The sequence below is a fragment of the Sus scrofa genome, chromosome X (genome assembly GCF_000003025.6).
Source record: "Sus scrofa isolate TJ Tabasco breed Duroc chromosome X, Sscrofa11.1, whole genome shotgun sequence".
In the NCBI taxonomy this organism is placed as follows: Eukaryota; Metazoa; Chordata; class Mammalia; order Artiodactyla; family Suidae; genus Sus; species Sus scrofa.
In genome coordinates, this window is record NC_010461.5 from 111,771,816 (window position 1) to 111,789,443 (window position 17,628).

At 47.8% G+C, this 17,628-nt stretch overlaps 1 protein-coding gene across 1 annotated transcript; it reads left to right on the forward strand.

Annotated features, from left to right (window-relative positions):
- On the forward strand, nt 6,851-17,086 carry CD40LG (CD40 ligand). Its single transcript, NM_214126.1, is given in 5 exon segments — nt 6,851-7,006; nt 8,722-8,853; nt 12,719-12,776; nt 14,416-14,478; nt 16,710-17,086. Coding segments are annotated over 5 exon segments (786 nt in total).

Sequence of the window (17,628 nt, forward strand, 5' to 3'; positions counted from 1 at the left end):
GTAGTGGAGTTGTAGAGTCTACAAGTCAGAAACAAAGAGTGAGCGTTTGCAAACAAAATTCACCTTGGAGACGTGGGGTGGAGGTTGGCAGCTAGAGATTGCGGATTCTTGTCACACTACCAAGCCTAATACCTAGAACCAGGTCAACATTTCAAATATCTCTGTTGCCAACCACATTCATCTATGCTGGAGATGATTTCCACCAACCCCCTCCTACCTTACTCCTCCTAAGCCTTTGGAGCATCAGAGTGAGTATAGCCAACTAGAAGATGGCTACAGAATGAAAAGGGGTGGAAGATTCCAGACTAGAAAAGCCAAGGACGGTAGACGGACAATGAAAGTTGAGATTTGTCAGTGGGGTGCTAGAAGTCAAAAAACAAAGTTATGACAGGTGTACTTCCTTTGAATGTCCTTGACATTCTTTCTGTCCTCCTTCCTTGCGGAATAGATACTCCTCCTTAACGCTCCCACGGCATTCTGCATTCACCTCTACCGTGGCACTTCTCACATTGTTTTATGGTTGTCTGTTCATGCACTGATTGGCTTGGCTAGCCCAGGAGCTCCTGACAGGGTAGGGACTATCGTTTTTTATCTTTGTATCCCAAGCATACAGCTGAGCACCTGGACCAAAGTAGGCACTCCATGAACATTGATTTGAGCAGATGAACTGATTGAAAGAAATGTCTCCTGAAAATGCTTCTTGCCAATCTCACCAACAACTGTAGCATCCTGGATGCAAGCACCAGAGATCAGGTGATCTCCACATGGTGCAGCCCTTATCCTCAAGGCTAGATAAAACTTTGCATTAGAAGCTTCAAAATGTAATGTCTGGCTTTGAAGAGGCTGTACAACACAGAAAATTTACTATGCATTGATCTAATGGAAAATAAACAAATAACTTTTAAATTATCTTCCTTTGAGTGTATTCAGGTTAACCTGTAGATTGATCAATGTTAAAGAAAAAAATACATGAGTTTTAGTCTTCCAAATCCCACAGGAATGTCTGAAAATAAACTTTAAAAAGTGAGTAAGCATTTGCAGCAACATGGATGCAACTAGGGATTCTCATACTAAGTGAAGTAAGTCAGAAAGAGAAAGACAAATATCATATGATATCACCTATATGTGGCTCTAAAATATGACACAAATGAACCTATCTGCAAAACAGAAACAGACTCACAGATGTAGGGAACAGACTTGTGGTTGCCAAGGTGGGGCGGGGGGGAGTGAGTGGGATGGATGGGGAGTGTGGGGTACGTAGATGCAAACTATGACATTTAGAGTGGATAAGCAATGAGCTCCTATTGTACAGCACAGGGAACTATATCCAACCACTTGTGATAGAACATGATAGAAGATAGAAGATAATATGAGAAAAAGAATGTGTGTGTGTGTATATATATATATATATATATATATATATATATGACTGGGTCACTATCTGTACAGCATAAATTGGCACAACACTGTAAATCAACTATAATTTTAAAAAAGTAAGTACAGGATTCTTTGTTGCATCACTGTTTAATATCATGTGACTGGAAACAACATAAATGTTCATCAAGGGGGGGACTAGTTAGATCAATTACAGTGTGTCATTCATACAATGGAACACTGTGCAGTTGTTTTTTTTTTTTAAAAAAAGAGGCACACCTGCCGTGGCACAGTGGGTTAAGGATGCTGCGTTGCTGTAGCTGTGGTGTAATTCACAGCTGTGGCTTGGATTTCATCCCTGGCCCAGGAACTTCCATACGCCTCGGGGGCAGTGAAGAAGGAGGAGGAGGAAAAGCAACACTCTGCCATGTGGAATAATCCTCAAGGTATATTGTTAAACGAAAAAACAAAGATGCAGGCAGTGTGTTTTATACTACTATGGGTAAAAAAAAAAAGAGTGAATGATGATGGATTTGCTTGAATGTGCATAAAAGCATCTCTGAAAGATACATGAGAAACTGACAACTCTGGTTGCCAGTGAAGGAGGAGGAGGAAGAGGCAGAAGGGAGACATTGCACCCTCTTTTGTATCACTTACATTTTAACCATGTGACCATTTTAACCTTATTTAATCAAAAATAAATGTAAAAAATGAAACTACAGCAAGCATGGGAAACATGAAAAATTGACATCAATGTGAGATACATCTCGATGGATACCAGGAAGCAGGAAAGCCAGTGAATTTGGGCTGTCAGAGATCTCAGAGCAGAGAACATTGCAGTTCAAGAAATCAGAGATAAGAGTGTGTTTTCTCAAGGAGGCACCGATCTCAGAATCTTGGTAAATGCAAAGAACAGGGGTAGGAGGAAAAAGAATCATGGTAACTCACGAAAGAGCTGCAGTGGAACAGCTGGGACAGGTGGGCCCTTCCTTCTCTCTCTCCCTTCCCCCACGGGCGCTTTGTCAGTAGCAGGGTTTGGCCTTTGCTTCAGGCTAAAATTGCCTAGGAGGGCTCTAGGGAGGGTGCTGAGACCTCCACAACAGACAGAAAAAGAAAGCAAAAGGAAAACCAGTTTCAGTCTAGAGTGAAACCCTCTGTAGCGCTCCACCCCCAGAGAAAAGTTCTCCTTACTTCATCAGTTGTGGGGGTCCCGGCCTTCCTGCCTCTCCACCCACATAACCTAAAGGGAAGCCTGCCTGTTGATAAGTCCTACTCACTTAAACAGAACCCACAGTCAACCCTCCCATTCTGGAGAGAGTTTTGTGGGGGAAACAGATCCACCTAATTGCAGAGAAAACTCACATCATCCACCCATAAAAATTGACATAGATCTTCATTCATAAATACGACCAGACAACTAAGGGTCATCAGACATTTGAGGAAAACTATCAACATGAAGGAGAAGGATCAAAATAAACAAGTGGAACTGACCCCAGAGGAAAGAGAGATAATTAAAGGAATAGAAGAAAACTTAAAACCAATACATTGTGATTTGTATTGCCAGAGAGGCTACCCAGTGCTGTCCTAGCAGGTTAGAAGGTTTTACACCTTCCCCTTCTATCCCCTGAAAAGCAAATTTAGTAATGTGGCAAAAATTTGCTACTTCCTTACAATGTGTCAGGAAGCAAGAATTCTGAGATTTGGGGATGGGGCGGGAATATCTTTTTCCTCTAGAAGCTCATGGTAGGGAATCAGACAAGTCAACTACGATGGAATGTGGCGAATGCTGTGATAGATGAGGCACAGACCAGGGCGTCTTGTCAGCTGGGAGGGCCTGTTTTCCAGAGAGGGTATCTCTTTAACATTAGTGGATAAAAAGGATGGAGTCATTACGGTCATAGGGCACATCTTGAACAAACACCGCACATTTAAGGGAATAAACGTAGCTTGACATGGGTCATGCTCAAGACTGAGCCTGAATGAGTTGCAGGAGATGAAGTGAGAAAGGTGGGCAGAGGTCAGAGCCTGTGCTGTGCTTACAATGGAAACACTATCCCCTCAGGCGAGGGTTTTCCAGACATGTTGAGGAAAAAGAGTCCTTGAGAAGCCCTTTGTAGAACAAACAAAATGCTGATATATTTAACTCTTTCTTATGTACTGGAAATAATTTTCCTAGCAGAAACTCTGACTGTCGTCTAGGTTATCATTAGAAAATCACAACCACAAGCATAGTCACACCAGAAACAAGGGGTAGAAGTATGATCCACTTTTTTTTTTTTTTTTGAGTTTGTCCCTTGATGCTTATTTGTTGCAGATCAATCACCAGCTGGAAGGAAAGCAGTAGTAAAAAGGGTGACAGAGATTTAAGAACATTTGAAGCATGAAAAACTGAAAACTAAAACAATTCCATACACTTAATTCTTTCTATGAACTAAGAAAAAGATGGCCAAGGTTTGACCTCAGCGGCAGGCACTTCCATGTACTCCACAGGTCTACAGATTTCTTGGTAACCTAGCTTAAACATCCCTTCGGGATGCAAAAAGCAGCTGAAGATTTTTAGAGGAAGTCCAACACCAGGGCCAGGCCACTCCTTGTCAGGGGAGAGGCAGGTATGGGTGGTCCTGACACAAAGGACATCTGATACGGAGTTAGACATCAGAAAATAGAGCTAAAATGTGGAAGCTGGAAAGGTAGTGCATGTCGGGGCAAGCTAGAGGACCAGGCAGAAGAAGGATGGGGGAGAGAGGGGGCTTCTGGAGCTGATCCACTCACGCTGAGCATGCCAGGAAACTCGGCCAATCTGCTTGCCTGGGTCTGATGCAGAGTCTCTGCGGAGTAAAATCAGATTAGATAATACCGTCTGTTGGAAGACTGAGAGTCACCATTCTGCTGGTGGGATGGTGGATGGATGGGGTGGGGCAGCGAGGGAAGCAAGGTGACAAATCAGCCACCTGGGGGCCGAGGAAGCCCCTGGGATTGGGAGGTAATCTAGGCAAGAGAGAGAAAGGAGTCGTGGGTGACTCCCAGGTCTCTGACTTGGACAACTGTCTGGGGGTAGTAATACCGTTGGCTGAGCTCGGCTGAGGCTGGAGGGGGAACAGGTCTGGGTCGGAAGTGGAGTGGGGAGAGGAGGTAAGTTCGGGGCTTGCCAAATGGGAGGCGGCTTTGGGGTGTCCAAGTGGAGCTATTCAGAGGTAGATGCACTCGCAAGTGTACGGGTCAGGGCGGCAGTTATGCATTTGGGGTTTATCACAACGATGGTGACAGTGCAAAGCGTGAACATGGATGGAATCAACCAAGACTCGCATGTAGCATAAGAGGGGAGGGGAGGAGCACGAGGGCGGGGAACATCCAAGTTTTCAGGGGTATCACGGAAAAACGGGAATCTCACGAAGAAGCATTCTGAGAGGGAAGGGGGGGTTCATAAGGATGACAGCACAGGAATAGGTCAACAGCCTGTTAGGAGGGTCCCTAAACATGGACTCTGAGAAGCATTCGGCCGAAACGAATAATGGTGGAAGCGGTTTGAGGAGAGTGTTGTGGGGAAAATCAGACAGCAGGAGGCTGGGGGGTCAGGAAGTGGAGGCGGGGAGATGGGACAACACGTCTCTCTTGAAGTTGGTCACGTGAACAAACGTGGCATTGTCTGCATCTCTGTGGTCCCTTCAGCGACCTCTCCCTCGGGGCTGGGTCGAGCTGAACGTCACAGGGCCCTGGCAGCTCTGGCCCGCTGTCATTGCATGAATGTGGCGCAGGAGTTGTCCTCGAGCCCGTGATCATTTTCCTTTAGTGGAATCAAGGTTACTTGTCTAAGAACCGAAGCCTCTGACTTGACTGATCAAAGTTCATCACCAGCATTGAAGCCACCTACTTGGCAGATGTAGTGAGATCTGGGCCCAGGACAGGATGCCGGGGCGTGGGAGGGGAAGAGAGCGGCTGGTAGCTATGCAGATAGCATGCCTATCAGAGGGGTTTGGTACATTTCCTATTTGCCTCTCAAAACATTTTATGGGAATGACCAAAGCAATTTTATCATGGTTTCTAGACCAGGTTGGGATGTGGCGTAGGGATTTCCACAGCGGCTTTTATTTTGAAGGCGATCTGATAAGACCATCAAAAGCCATTCAGAAATGTGTAAACACACTTCAGTGATTCAATCCGTTGTCAAAACTTTGGGTGTTTTGATGTTGTTGTTGTTCATTTGTTTTTGCACTTGTATGACAGCTATTTGGAACACTCGTATCATAGGCTAAGCAAATACCCAAAAAACTCAAGATGAGAGGGTTTTTTGGTTGCTTAACATGTTGCAAAAATCCTTAGTAGATTTCACAGGAACCTATAGGAAGGCGTGGTGGTGCAGCTGCCCCTTTGGATAGGAGGAATCTAGGGTCTGGAGAGAATTAGTGATTGGCTCAGGGGCCATGGCAATTTTCTGGTAGAGCAAGAATTAGAATTCAGGTCTCTTAGCTGCAGCCTATTCTCCCTGTTCTGAACCCATACATAGGCACCAAAAACGATCTGAGGGGGAGTTCTCTGGTGGCCTAGTGGGTTAGGATGCCTGCATTCCCGAACTGTGGCTCGAGTCACTGCTGTGGCACAGGTTCGACCCCTGGCCCCAGAACTTCCACGTGCCATGGGTGGGGCAAAAAAAAAAAAAAAAGAAAAAAGAAACTGAAATAAATGTTGGAACTCTCATTTTTAAAGAAATTATCTGATGGATTGGAACAGTGTAGACAGGCAACTTGGCTAAAGCAAGTTAACGTTCCTACTTTAGCCTTAATCCCAGAGTTCTAGCTTGAATTCCCCTAAGACCTCACTTCTCCTGGTCTTTGGAGAAGTGTATGTTTCTTGAATTACCTTTCCAGCTAAATTTTCTTTCCTAATTGTCAGTGCTTCTTTTTGCTTGATGCCTTGTAGACTTGAAAAGCTGCTGGGATTTTTGTCAGGTTTAGAGCTCAGAAGCAGTGAGCTAGCAGCAAGCCACTCATAAAAGCAATCCAAACTTTTGTTGATGTTTCTTTCCTTCCCCCTAAACCAGGTTCCCGCTTTTTCTTAGTAAGATTGAAATTGAAATAAGTTTGTTGTTGGTGGATTCATTTGTCACTTTCCTTGAAACTGGTGAGCCCCAAACGTTAGACAGCGATTGGAAAATACAGCCATTGTCTGTGAAGCAGTCTATGACATTTCAAGGCAAGAATGAATATATGGAAGAAGAAACTCGTTTCTTCTTTACTAACGAAAGGGAAAGCCTGGAAGTGAATGATATGGGTATATTTAAAAAAAAAAAAAAAAAAAAACCCTTTACGTAACTTTTTTGCTGGGAGAGGAGACTGCGAAGCACATTTTCCAGGAAGTGTGGGCTGCGACGATTGTGCGCTCTTAACTAATCCTGAGTAAGGTGGCCACTCTGACAGTCTTCTCATGCTGCCTCTGCCACCTTCTCAGTCAGAAGACATCATTTCAACTCCAACGCAGCATGATCGAAACGTACAGCCAACCTTCGCCCCGCTCTGTGGCCGCTGGACCACCCGTCAGTATGAAAATCTTTATGTATTTACTTACTGTTTTTCTTATCACCCAGATGATTGGGTCAGCACTTTTTGCAGTGTACCTTCACAGAAGATTGGACAAGGTAAGAAGAACCGTGGGCCTTTTGGAACTCAATTCGGGGTCCTTCCCGAGGTGGGGGGCTGATTGGTTTTAGGTCTACCCAAAGGATGGACAATGGTAAGCACTCAGAGAGATCAGTGGTCGTGTGGTATTCGTGTTTGGGGTCTGTTTCGTGAGGGCTGCTCGTCTGGTCTCTGGTCAGCAGCTTTGGCTCTGCAGTCAGACCGCCGCCAGGGTGCAAATCTTGACACTTGCCGGACCAGCTCTGTGATCTTGGGCAAGTTAGTTTACAATTCGATGCCTCGGTTTCCACAGCTGAGAAGTGACGAGCTTAGAAGAGAGCTGGGCACAAAATAAGTACTATGTAGGCAGTGGCGATCCTTTGGGGCTAAGGTTTTGCTTTTAAAGCAAACTTTTTTTCTGATAGAGACAAATGATTTTCTTCTAAATTTACAACTGGGAGAGCATCAGTTTGATCTGAAAATGCATAGTGCGTCAGGGTAGCATAGACACGGATAAGTCCCCAAATGTGCAGTCTTGGAGGCAAAGCGGCGTTCTCTATATAATTCTTCAAATACTGATGGTAGCTGCAAGCTATTCCGTTTCCCCAGAGATGTTTCCCATTCTTAAATAGTTGGACTTTCAGGAAGAAAAGAATGGAGGGAGTTGGTAGGTTGTTTTGCATTCTTAGGAAAAGGTAACCATTAGGATCGATCCTGCTTCGATGTGTTTACCCACCTCCTCTGATGGGTGTTATTGGCTGTGTGAACAGAATATCAGTCACAGAAGAAAAGGAGAAATTTCATCAATGATTGAGCTGTTCCTAAGAGTCTGGATGTGGAAGTTGTGGATGCGGAGCATCCGGAGACTGTGTTTTGCTCAGGGATGTTGCAGTGGCCTCTATTGGAATCCTGACCCAGAATTAAGACCACGAGGGTTCCTATCAGGATGAGGTGGGGAAGGGACAATTGAGACGATTCATCAGGTTGCCCAAAGTTTAGGTTTCACTGCTGAGAAAAGAGGGGGATTCTGGGTCTGGTTGCTTTGGCCTGGTGGGCTCTGCCAATCAATGCCCAGACATAAGCCTAGCCTCGATAAGGGAAGTATTGATCTGGGTAGACTCAAATTTGCCCCGGCATTTAGGTGTTCTCTTAATGACTGTGAAAGCCGCCGGCGAACTGAAGCTTGTTCTGGACCTCAAAATATAATCTTAGTACGAGAAAGTGGCACAGCACAACAAATGAATGCTATACATTTAATTATTCTAAGGCATCGAAAATCTCTCGTTAACTTTGGCAACGAAAGATGATTTCTTTCAAAATGCAAATGTTTTCTGCAAATCCTGGAGTTAAAAAGAGAGAGATGTAATTAGAACTCAAGTCATCGACACACGTTGCAAATTAATTTCTAAAGCACAGCATCACAAACACGAAGATGAAGTGGGCAGAAAAGCTCCGCAGAAAACTATTTTATAGACTGTGTTTATAATGGCCAATCATTACAGAAGCCCCAGGAAATGTGACCATTAGAGAATGGTGCTGCTATAATACGTGCAAAAATGGACACATTGTGATAAAATTTCTTTAGAATAGCTGTGATTTCTACCTAGCGTTCCAGACAATCTGACCTTGTAATTGCTGGCTTTCATAGATTTTTTTTTTTAACTGCTCATACATTGTTATTCCCCGTTCTTCTTCATCATCACAATTTCTCATGCCCTTGCTATTTCACAAATAGATAGAAGATGAAAGGAATCTTCATGAAGATTTTGTGTTCATAAAAACGATACAGAGATGCAAGCAAGGAGAGGGGTCCTTATCCTTATTGAACTGTGAGGAAATCAGAAGCCAGTTTGAAGACCTGGTCAAGGTAAGGAGCTCACTTGTTGGGAAAAGCGTCATTGAAACGTTTTGGTTGGGAAACCTGCTTGGTCGGGAAACTGAAACCTGCCAATGTAATAGTTTAAACATTTGTTGGGAGACAGAGAGAGAGAATGGATATATAGATATACATGTGCACATATAGACACGTATATACATCCATATGTTCATGGGCGGGCATATTTCTTTACAAAAGCAAAAATGAACCATAGGCCTATGGTGAAAAGGGAAAGAGAGGTTGAAAATGTGCTCATTCATAGGCACGTCCTGAGGAAGAATAAAGAAGACTGTCTCTGGGGCAAATATACACTTTTGTGGGCACACTCAGACGTGCATGTGAGCGCATGCATGCAGATGCCTGCGGAAACTTGATGAAGTCCATCGAGTGTGTTTTTTGCATTTCCTCATCTTTCCAACCAAACCTGGCTGTCTTCCCCCGGTGGCCCTGTGGCCTGGTCCCTGTGTCCCAGGGAAGTGAGTGAGAACCCCTGGCCATTGTCGACAGGCCGCAGGTTAAGGTTTGGCCTTCCCCGGGGAGCCAGGGGGACTTGGGAACACTGATAGACCAACAGAGCAAGGAGCACTTCTTTGCGACAGGATTTCAGGTGCCACGTAAGCGAGAGTTTCTCCTTTTACTGGGTGGGCAGCGGGTGACAGGCCTTCTCAGTGGTGCTTGAACCGGACCCCGCGTAGTACCACCTGCTCCTGAAGCCAGTCCACTCCCGGGCCAATCCAGACCTGAGACAGAGGGCGTTTGAGGCCTCCCACCCCACAGACTGGTGTCCAGGGCGAAGTCACTGCAGGGACTGTGGCCTATGACGGGTACCTAGAGCCAGAATTTGTCGCTCGTTTACTGAGGGCGCGCCTCCATCATCCTTCCACCGCCGTGGACCGGGGGCCTAGGAGCCCTTTCCCCAGGGGAAGAGCATCAGGAAGTCTTTCTGCCCGTCTCCTCCCAGAACACTGAGCCCAATAGCTTGGCCCACGACTTCGGGGTCATGGGTTCCAGGCCGAGGACAGCTCTGTGCCTGGGGCCTGGGGAGCTGACGAAACCAACAGGAGTTAGTTTAAGCCAGGAGTGAGGGCCTAAGATCTTATTTCTGGGCTTATTCCTGTCCTCCTGTACTGTCCCCCGGGGGTCATTTAATCCAGGGAGGACTCTGAGAGCTTATTCCCGAGGCACCTATGGGAATCAGAATGCGGCTCAAATCTACTGCTGGCGTCCAGGTTCTTTATACTAATCAAGGTTTTAGAGGAAGACTCCTAACTCTTTATCTGCAAGGCTTAGAGATGATTTGAGGTCCTCTGGTTCTTGGAGGGTTCTGGCTAGTATTACAGGATACTGGAAGGTGTTGCGGATTGAAATGGAAATAAAGTCACTTTTAGAACAATGGTTAATCATCCAAATAGCATATTTAATGTGCTCGCCTGTGTGACCTTGGGCAAATGACTTCACCTCTCTGGGCCCCATTTTTCTCTTCTGTGCAGTGAGAGGGCTGAGCTGATCTGCAAGGGCACTACCAGCTCCGACACTCTAATTATGCCATCCGCCTTCAGTTCCCCCCACGGACAGTGACAGTGGCTTCTGGTTTCTTCTCTCCCTCCCTCTTTCTTACTGAGAGTTTCACAGTTGTGCTGCCAGTTCCTCGTAGCTTTATTTCAGGTCGGACACGTAAAGCTTCCCAAGTCAGGTCCCCAGGATGAAAGTAAAGAAGAAAGCCAGTCTGGCCTCTCTGCCTATGCTTGCATGAACTCAGTGACAGCGCCAAAGGTTCATATTCTGAAAAGGCAGAGCTTCTCAGGCACATCAGCCAGGGCTCCTTGCGTGCAGCAGAGGAAGCCCTTGCCTCCACTGCGGCAGGTGGAATCCGGGTTATTGTCATCCCACCCCGGTGGTCAAAGTACTCCAGCTGCTCCACCCTCCCCCACTCCCATATACAGGCCCCCAAAGTTCTCATCCTCAAACAGTATTTTGGACTTTTTTAGCCTAACAGGCTGACTACAAAATAACCCCAAATTGGACTTTTATATTCTTAGTGAATATCAGCAGCCTTTCTTTCTGGGTCACAGACTGACTGGGCCAGAGCGACCTACAGTCCCTACCCAGCAGTCACTCAGTCTCTCTCTGAACACCTCTAGTGACAAGGATCTCATTATTTCCTGAGGCAGACAGAACCGCGCTGTCACTCTGGGTGGCAAGTGGGATTCGGGGCTTACGTTAGGGTAAACGGAGGGAGCATTTTAAATGGTGTAATTTCGCATGAAAACTCACTCCCCCCCCCCACTTCCACTTCCTGCTGGAAAGATCAGTTCTGTGATTGCTCGCCAAGGCCCGAGATGTCTCTGATAGGGTCAAAGCATCTCCTTGACGAGTTCAAGGTCAGCCTATCCATACCTGTCCCACGGAGTTCCCAGTCAGAGAGAAATAGCTAATTCTAGATTTTCGGAAAGTCAACTTTTAAAAGGCTTTCAGTTGAGGCGGGGAATGAAACCCGGAGGAGATAAAAAAAAAAAAAAAAAAAAAAGGACGCTGGGGAGTGTGGCTGGGGGCAAGGTCACGGAAAGGCAAGACAAACTCTGCTGACTTCACGTTTTCATCTTGGCCAAGCCCTGACACTAGTGCAACCACCTAGCCTAAAAGTGTCTCAGCCTCGCTCATCACACTCCATCTTTTGAAAAGACCCGAAATAGTCATTTGTTTGCTTGTCATCTCGCAAACATTTTCCTGTCGCCTCTCTTTCACACTGCCACACTTGAGCTCAAGTGGAAAGGTGCAGCTCTGTGCCCTGTCACCGTCTGTGACTTACACCCTGACAGCTGGCGCCCGAGCTGAGCCTGCAGCCAGACCCTCCACGGGAACTGCACTAATTCCTTCCAAGAGAGAGACAAAAATGAAGGGGCCTGTAGAAGAGACTTGGTCCCGTGCTGGAAAGGAGCACAAGACTTTGGTTCTCAGAAGATGTGTAGTCAGGGTCCAGAGTGAGGGTGTGGGTTAAGCCTAGCCTTTGAATGTCATCTCACAGTTTCTACTCTCGGATTCAGCCTCAGACTCCTTGGGAGACCTTGTGCCAGCCAGTGAAGCCCACTGGGCCTTCTGTTCAGTCTCTCTGCATCTGTAAAATGGCAGCAGTAGCCTTCATGACTTCCCAACCTGTGTGGGTGGCGGTCCCCGTTAGACCCTCGAGCCATCCTTCAGTTGCTAATGAGAAGGAGCCCCCGTAAGAACTGCTGTGTGGGTCTTGGACCATCAGCCACGCAGGGAGATGACCTGTGCTTTCTAGATGCTAAATCACAACAGGTCACATGAGGCCACCAGCCACGAGAGCCGTTCTTCAGCCCATTGAAAGGGATACCAAAATAAAATAATGGCTGAGGGTCTCTTCATCATCTGGGATTCCTTCCCAAGGTCAAACTTGCTCTTTCCATTTCCTAAGAGATTCCAGACCAGTTTTATTCTAATAGATACACACCCGGCTTTATGTTTAATAATATTCTCTATACCGGTTCCCAGGGTAGAGTCAGCTCCCCATTCGGCGTCACTCGTCAATATCTGTCAAAGCGGGGAAGGTTGGGGTCACAGGGAGGGTCAGGATTGCGGGCTCCGGTCTGGGGAGAGGACTGGGAGGTAAGAAAGCCCCGAGTCTGCTTCCAGGGTCACCCCTGGGCTTTCTGGGCTGTCAGCTCATCTGTCAGAGCCAAGAGCTCCCCATCAGTAGGATCCGGGTCTATATGGGAATCCTCACCAGAAACACACAACAGTGTAATGACAGATGCCACGTGACTGAAACCTCCGGCTCGAGCCCCCCGGCCAGAGTGCCCATCAAAGTGACCTTGTACAATGATTCTTATTGCAGGGTATAATGCAAAGCAAAGAAGTGAAGAAGAAAGAAAAAAGCTTTGAAATGCACAAAGGTAGGCTCCCCTTTCCCATGTCTAGCAGTACTTAGAAACTAACAGGAAGCTTTAGGCCGATTATATCAAACAACCCAGTGCTGAATCGGGGAACCTGTAGCCCTGGAACCAAAAGACACATTTCTAGGGAAGACGCTTCCTTTCATGCTGACAACACCAAGTGTGAAGCAATTGCATTATTCGCAACCCCTTGATCAAAGCCACCATACAGCCTGGTACCGGCTACCGAGGGGGAGATGACAAGACGGTCATTATTTGGCAGTGTTATCATTCACTGAGTGTTTCCTGGGGAACCATGACCCATGGAGCCTCAGGGACCAAGGCGTGGTTCAGTGAGACAGTCCTGTTCCTGAGGTCAGAGCATCTCAAACGTCTCAGGGTTGGAAGGGACCTTGACAGTCCTCACACCCTGCCCAGATCACAAATCTCTTCTCCAGCAGCACTGACTATCTAGCCTCTGCTCCCACGTGCCTGGACCCCCTCTGTGTCATAAAGCAGCCTGGGCCATCTGTGAATGGCTCTGATAATTACAGTAAGATCACTACATACTTGGAGAGAGGACTTCCCTCCTCTAGAGCTGACATTTGTTCCTGCAATCGCCACTCGCTGCTCTTTGGGGCCATTCCAAGCAAAGCAGGATTCCTCTTCTCCACTGCAGCTGTCCAGATGTTGCAAACAGCAAACATGGCCCCTGAGCCTTTTCTTCTGCAGGGCAAACCTCCTCAGTGTCTCCCACTGTTCCTCTTACGACCGTTGCAGTCCTAGTTCCATCCTTTTCTGGACACACTAACTTTCCCTGTTGCTCTTAGATGGGCGTTTGAGAGGCTGCTAAACCATGAAGTCCGTGTAAAAGCCGGTCTGGCTTGTGTGAGTGTCATACGCACAAAGACATGCGTATACACCTACATACAGAGGTACAGATACTGTTTTCTGAGGCAAAGAGAATACTCAGAGCTTTGCTCTAACTATTGGTCTGGATGCAAAGGGTCACCTGATTTCCGTGACAGTTTGCTTTCGGAATGGCTGCAAACTATGTCGAGTGGTACCAGGTTGTCTTGACAAAAGTGGCCATTTGGGTCATGCAATTTGGCTCAAGATTTATAAGGGCACCTACGACGTGTCTGGCACCAGGCGCTTTACTGGGGAAAAAAAAGACATTTCCACGCAGTGTCTATACTTGGGGATCATTGCACCTGATTCGGGAGCAAGGCTTTTACATGAGCAACACCCAGCTAGTAAGATGCTCTTGGGGTCTGATTTGGTCCACGCTATTGTCTCAATGGCCACACTATTGTATCCATGGCTACGTGTGCAGACCCGACCTTGGGACCCACTCAGATGACCGCTAAGATGGGAGTTGTTCTTAAAAGGCAGATTCAACATATGTTTAATGAAGAATGGCTTCTGTAGCTTGTGTTCACCTGTGTAAAGTGGAGTCAAGTACTGAACAACTGTTAGAAGAAGGGGCTCAGCGGACGTGGCCAGTCGAATTGTTGAGACGTCAGGTCATCCGACCGCTCCTTTCCCATAACCTATTTCAGCACAGTCTCTGTGAGGCAGCTGAAGAACTAGAGCAAATCTTCCTGCGGCCAGTTTCGTGTTTCTTTAGCCTGACGGTTGGCTTTTGGTTTCATTTCAGGCGATCAGGATCCTCAAATTGCGGCACATGTCATAAGCGAGGCCAGTAGTAAAACAGCATCTGGTAAGTCCAAAGCATCTGAGCACCCGCCACCCAAGGGGCAGCCCAGGAGGCTAAAGCCACGCAGCCTAATGATTAGTCTCCTCTCTTCCTCTGGGGCCCAATTTACAAAGCTGCCCAGACGCCGCTCACGCGCTCGCCTTTGTCTTCAAAGTGGCCTCAAATGCACAGATGGGACTTGCGGGGACAAAAGGAGGTGGGAAAGCAATTCCCATGTTCTCATTATGTTCCTGCTCAGTGGCTGCTTCTAAATGATGAATTACCGGGTGGAGGGACCATTATTCCGACAACACAGAAGAGATGGCAGGTAGTGACCTTGTGACTGGGAGCATCCCGCATCCTAACCTCCCTTCCCTGTGTGTAAATGGGCCTCCAGGGCTATTTCCTGCCATCTGTCAATCCCTGTATGATTAACCCCCGCCTCACCGGGGCCAACCTCAGGGAAATTAAAGGTAAAATCATTCTGCAAAGATCAATAGATGCCGGGACGTTAGATTTTCCAATGAGGTAACAACAAACGACATACTGTAATCTTTGCAACTCTGAATGATTTTGTTTCCATATATGTTCTGCCATCATTCTAGCCCTTGGATTTTTTTTTTTTCCCCAAATCTGTATCTCATGATGGCTGGTGCTGGAGAGTGTGTCACAGCAGTTTCCTGTCTCACTTCACAAGGTGACTCTGAGCATCAGTTGGAAGAAAATTACACTGTCAAGGGCTATACAGGTGTCAGGTGTCATTACTTAGCTCACCTCACTGTAGCTTAGCTGTCAGAAGAGTGACATAAAGCCCCTTTTCAGTACCGGCGGCTCCCACAATATTTAATAATTTGTCAAGTACCCCTTTCTCAGAAACTACACTTAAGGGAGAATATTAGCATTCCATAGCAGCCATCAGCCCAACGCCGTCTCATCCGGATGAGATGACAGCCGCCGAGTCATGTCCTAGAGGAATAGCTTGTCTCGGACAGATCTCTTGGTGCTCACATTCTGCCAGAAGGGCCCTGACCGCTCATGGTCCTGGCATGCTTTACAGTCCGCATCACAGTAGGTCTGCAAGGGATCACAGAGTCAGGTTTCTTACCCCAGCCAGTCGCAGACCTCTCCGACCTGCCTGGCCATGCGGCCACAAACTTGAACCACGTCCCACAGCAAGGACGAAAATGAGGCGAGGATTTATAAAAATAAATTTGCACACTCAAAAGATGAGGAACCTGCCCTTATTTGCGCAACCAGATGGCCCCAAAGCAAAAGCATGATAAGGAAGCCTCATTTCTAGAGTACTCTGGAGGCCCAAGAAATGCCAGGCATTTCAGGTTGCCTGTGCTGATTACTAAAGGGTGAGTCTTAACACGGAGGGTCTTGCATCCCGATAGGCCCAAGACCACCAAACAGGAGGTAGAGAGAATAAAGCCCAAGGAAGAAAATGCATCAGTCCTTTCGCATCTCCACCCCCCTCCCCCCCACCGTCCGGCTCTCGGTGGGAGCTGAGATCCGAAATCAGGTGCACACACGACTTGGAACCCACTCAACATCTCAGCCGAGAAAATGGCACAGTGTTGGTGGGTACTCGGGCTTAGCCACAAGAACACAGATACTTTCAAGTTGGTGGCGCCCACTACAATGGGAGATCAAAACACACCGTGAAATGACAGGTTTATTTTTATACTTCCTCGCCTAATTTTAGTCCTGGCTGTGGGAGGCGGGTCGGGTTTGCAAGAGCGTGATCACGGAGGCAGAAAGGGGGTCTTTGGTTCCCTCCGTGCCGAGGCAGGGCTAGCGAGGTCGGCAGCTCTTGGACTTGGTCAAACTCAAGGAAAGCAAGGTGCGGATGTTAAGATTGGCCAGAACGTTGCCTGTTGGGGCAGGCGTCATTCATGACGTGGGATGGCGAAGTCATTCACACTTTCTTAAGTTCAAGGGCACCTTGGTTTGAGGGCTCTTAAAGGGTGAGGAATCGCACTGAGCTCTTCCTTCAGTTCATCTTCACAAGTCTCTGAGATAAGCTCTCCCATCAGCCCCGTGTCACAGGCGAGACACCGAAGCGCAGGGAGGTTGGGCCTGGGCCCAGCTCGGGTGAGGCCTGGATGGAACCCCAGCTCCGGCGGCTGATGGGTCAACCATGGCGCCTCCATCGGCCTGTGAAGCCAGCAGCCAACAGTAACATCTTTTTCCTGGTAGCCTAGGGATCGGGTCTGCTCCCTCTCACTCCAGATGTCTCCTCTCTCCCTCAGTCCTGCAGTGGGCCCCCAAAGGGTACTACACCCTCAGCACCAACTTGGTGACCCTGGAAAACGGGAGACAGCTGGCCGTCAAAAGACAAGGAATCTATTACATCTACGCCCAAGTCACCTTCTGCTCCAACCGGGACGCCGCGGGTCAAGCTCCCTTCATAGCCAGCCTCTGCCTGAGGTCCCCAAGCGGGTCGGAGAGAATCTTACTCCGCGCGGCCAACACCCACAGTTCCTCCAAGCCCTGCGGGCAGCAATCCATTCACTTGGGCGGAGTCTTCGAGTTGCAACCCGGCGCTTCGGTGTTCGTCAACGTGACTGATCCAAGCCAAGTGAGCCACGGGACCGGCTTCACGTCTTTTGGCCTCCTCAAACTCTGAGCGGTGTGAGCTGGCAGGCTGCGCAGGGCTGATGCTGGCCGTCTCCGCGAAGCAGCAGAGCGGTCCAAAGCCACCCCTACCGTTCAACTGCCTATTTATAACCCCAGGATCCTCCTCACGGAGAACTATTTATTAAACATCCCGAGGCACGTAGGGCTGCAATGAGTGAGTCCCGGGGCGGGCGAAACCCCCAGCAGGCCCTGCTCCATAAAAGCTTATATTCTGAAGCAGCAACCCCACCGACGCAGACTTCCAGAGGGTCCTATGAAAAGACAAGGGCATTTGCACAGGTTGAATTCTGAGTAAACAGCAGAAAATTAGCCAACTTTAGTTTTGTCTCTTTGCATGCAGTGTCTTTCAGTGGAGAATGTATTTGATTTCTCAGCGAAGATGCCCAAGGGCAACGGGGAGCCTCAGCTCGCAGTCGTTTGTGGTGGATGCTGGGTCCCCGCGGCAGGGATGGAGGGGGCCGCCTCTAGAAAGTGTAATGCAGTGGAGAACCGAAAACCCTGCCCCCACCAGCCACCCTGACACTCATTCGC